The sequence below is a fragment of the Diaphorina citri genome, unplaced genomic scaffold (assembly GCF_000475195.1).
Source record: "Diaphorina citri unplaced genomic scaffold, Diaci psyllid genome assembly version 1.1 scaffold1590, whole genome shotgun sequence".
Taxonomy (NCBI): domain Eukaryota; kingdom Metazoa; phylum Arthropoda; class Insecta; order Hemiptera; family Psyllidae; genus Diaphorina; species Diaphorina citri.
In genome coordinates, this window is record NW_007379016.1 from 1 (window position 1) to 2,935 (window position 2,935).

The following is a 2,935-nucleotide window of genomic DNA, read 5'->3' on the forward strand; positions in this document are numbered from 1 at the left end:
TGATGTCATTTCTGGAAGCGAGTGAAACCCAGAGACCTCTCACCATTCGAACCAACACGCTCAAGACTAGACGACGAGATTTGGCTCAGGTAAAATTAATCTCCCTCGTTAGTTGGTTATTTGAAATGCTCAAGTTATGAATTTATTAATCTGGATAAGGCAGCCTAGTTAGCTTAGTTGGTAGTGCGTCTGACTTGTAAGCGCTAGGCTGCGGGTTCGATTCCCGCCCGGGGCGGATTTTATCCTGATGGGATAATGTTCGTTCTCGGAACGGCTGGCTTTCTCCTATCCTGTCTTCCTTCTCTCTTCGATTTCGGGACGATAAGACCATAGCAGTTAAAGTTCCCTCTGTCAAACCTATTAAAAAAAAAATAATAATAAATCTGGATAATTTGACTGGGGGGCGAACTGAAACTAGATCAATTATGTATTGGCTTGAGCAATATTTTATTTTTATTGGCTCGTTCTCGGACGTTTGACTTTCTCCTATCTTGGTTTTCTTATATTGGACTCGTTCTCAGAATGTTTTTCCTTCTATACTGTTCTTTCGGGACGATAAGTCCTCCGCTATTACATTCCTTTTTTAACCAGTCTAAAATTTTTCACTTTTATGTTCCAGGCTCTAGTGAATCGTGGGGTAAACTTGGACCCGATAGGAAAGTGGTCCAAGGTAGGCCTCGTTATTTACAATTCTACGGTGGCCCTATTGGGCGCCACACCTGAGTATTTGGGGCGGCCATTATAATTCTGCCAAGGCGCCTCTAGTATGTATACCAGTGGCGGCATTAGCACCGCAACACTAATGAGAGAATATTGGAATATGCTTGTGCGCCGCACCGGCGGCAAAAGCTCGCATATAGGTGAGATTAGGGGAAGTAAAGTAGTTCTCCTCAAAAAATGTAATGTTAAAAATAAAAGAGTTCCTTTACCCTAGCAGTAAGTACTATTTCGCCAGCGCTAGTTAGATTCGAGGCTAGAGGCGGTCTGCCGTTTGTAAGCACTAGGGGTCGCGGATTCGATTTCCCGCCCGTGCGGATTTTATCCTTCCGAGCCTTAAGCTCGGATTGGCTTTTCGGACGATAAAACTTTATTAAGTAAGCGGTTCCTTGTTAAAGAGGGGAAGAGAAGAAGAAGAAAAAGAAGAAGAGAAGAAGAAGAAGAAAAGAAGAGAAGAAGAAGAAAGAAGAAGAAGAAGAAAAAAAAACATTATTTGTTTTAAGGTAAAGAAAAGCTACTATTCAACCCTTTGCTCCTCTTACTCCTAAACTTCATATGTGTAACTCTCTGTTTCATTTGCAGCTGGCTCCTAAATGAAGAACACAGGTGTTTCTGTCTCGCCCAATGACGTGAGTAAGGAGAGTCTAACGGCCTATCGTGGAATTTCCATCGCCTGCGGCGTAATTAACTCTGTGGGTTACATGTCTGGACCGGAAGACAATATGGCAAGGTAAGACAGCGTGGGAACCTTTTTTTTGTTTTCTTTTTAATAAAAGAGGATGAGTTTCCACCGCCGTTTTCCTTACTTTTTATAACTGTAGGAAGGAAAATAATATATATTTTTTGCTTTCTATCTATTACCATTGGTAATAGTGAAGCTTTTTATGTGAGGACTGTTGGGCAACCTTTCAATAAAGAAATCATTATCTATTTGTATAGCATCTACGATTAATAACTCATTATATTGTATACTGAATTAAAGGTTTTCTAGGTCCCGCCCTGCGGGCAGCAGATTTTATTGTAAATGTTCGTTCTCGGGACGGCTGGCTTTTCTCCTCATCCCTGTCGTCATTCTCTCTTCGATGTCGGGGAACGATAAAACTCTGTTTGTTTCTTAGATTCCCTATCAGCTGAACCCATCCTTCCGGCGCCCTGTGCGCCCCTACACCTAAGCTCTTGGAGTGGGGGTTTTTGTGTATGCCCTCCCGTTGTTACAGCTCGCTCTAATCCAAACCTCTTTTTTTTTTTATAAACGATACCAACCTCATACGTCAATACGTACATACCTAGCTTTTTATCTATTATTACTTTTTGTTACAGGTGGTCTCTTTCTGAGTCCCTTGTCGGCCGCGCGGTCCATTTTGTTCAAGGACGTATTGTCACTGAAGCTTTTTACTCTAACTAGCTCCCTTGCTTTTTCTCCTACTCCAGTGATGAAACGATTGATCGTGTTCTTAACGCCCCATGTACATGGTACCGGTGTTATAGTCTAAGGACTAGCCAGGAGTCAAGAACTAACAAGGATGCTTTGATGTAGCACGCTGCCTACACACTACAGCGTGACTTGATACTAGAAGCGTTATTGACCTGCTCAATGCACCGCTCCCACTGGTGTCGTGTACCTGGTCTACTTTCAACCTTGCTCTATTCTGGTGAGCTTATAAGTATTATTATGTACCTACGCACTACTTACCACTACGACACTAACACGCGTGCACTTGATCACTAGAACTATTGAGCTGTCTCCAACTGCAGCTCCCCACTGGTGGCTATCTGGTCCTATTCAACTTGCTCTATCTGGTGAGCCAATAATTATTATTATGTAACCGTAACGCCATACTATACACCCTACCACTACACGCGGCGGTCCGACCTTGATACTAGAAGCTATTGACCTGTCTCGTGGCCAGCACGCGCTCCACTGGTCGGACTATCTGCTTAAATTCAACACTCGGCGCCTTCTAGCTCGTACCGTCGCCGCCATCCTCGGCGGCGGCTTCCACAAGCTTATGCCTATCTATGTGACCTACACCACTGTTATACAGCTGACACGCAGTCCTGCGCACATCAGCGTGACTTGATTACTAGCAAGCTATTGAGCTGTTCTCAATGCCACGCTCCCCCACTGTGGCTACTGGTCCTATTCAACTTGCTCTATTTCTGGTGAGTTATAATTATTATTATGTACCCGTACCCGCACTGGTATAGCACTAACACA

General features: G+C 43.7%; 1 protein-coding gene across 1 annotated transcript in view; it reads left to right on the forward strand.

Moving 5' to 3' along the window:
• Positions 1-2: 2 nt before the first annotated feature.
• The window catches only part of LOC103516524 (probable 28S rRNA (cytosine(4447)-C(5))-methyltransferase), a 22,119-nt gene continuing 19,186 nt past the window's right edge, over positions 3-2,935 (forward strand). The window contains 1 exon segment of the mRNA XM_008481493.1: positions 3-89. Coding sequence (XP_008479715.1) covers positions 3-89 — 87 coding nt within the window.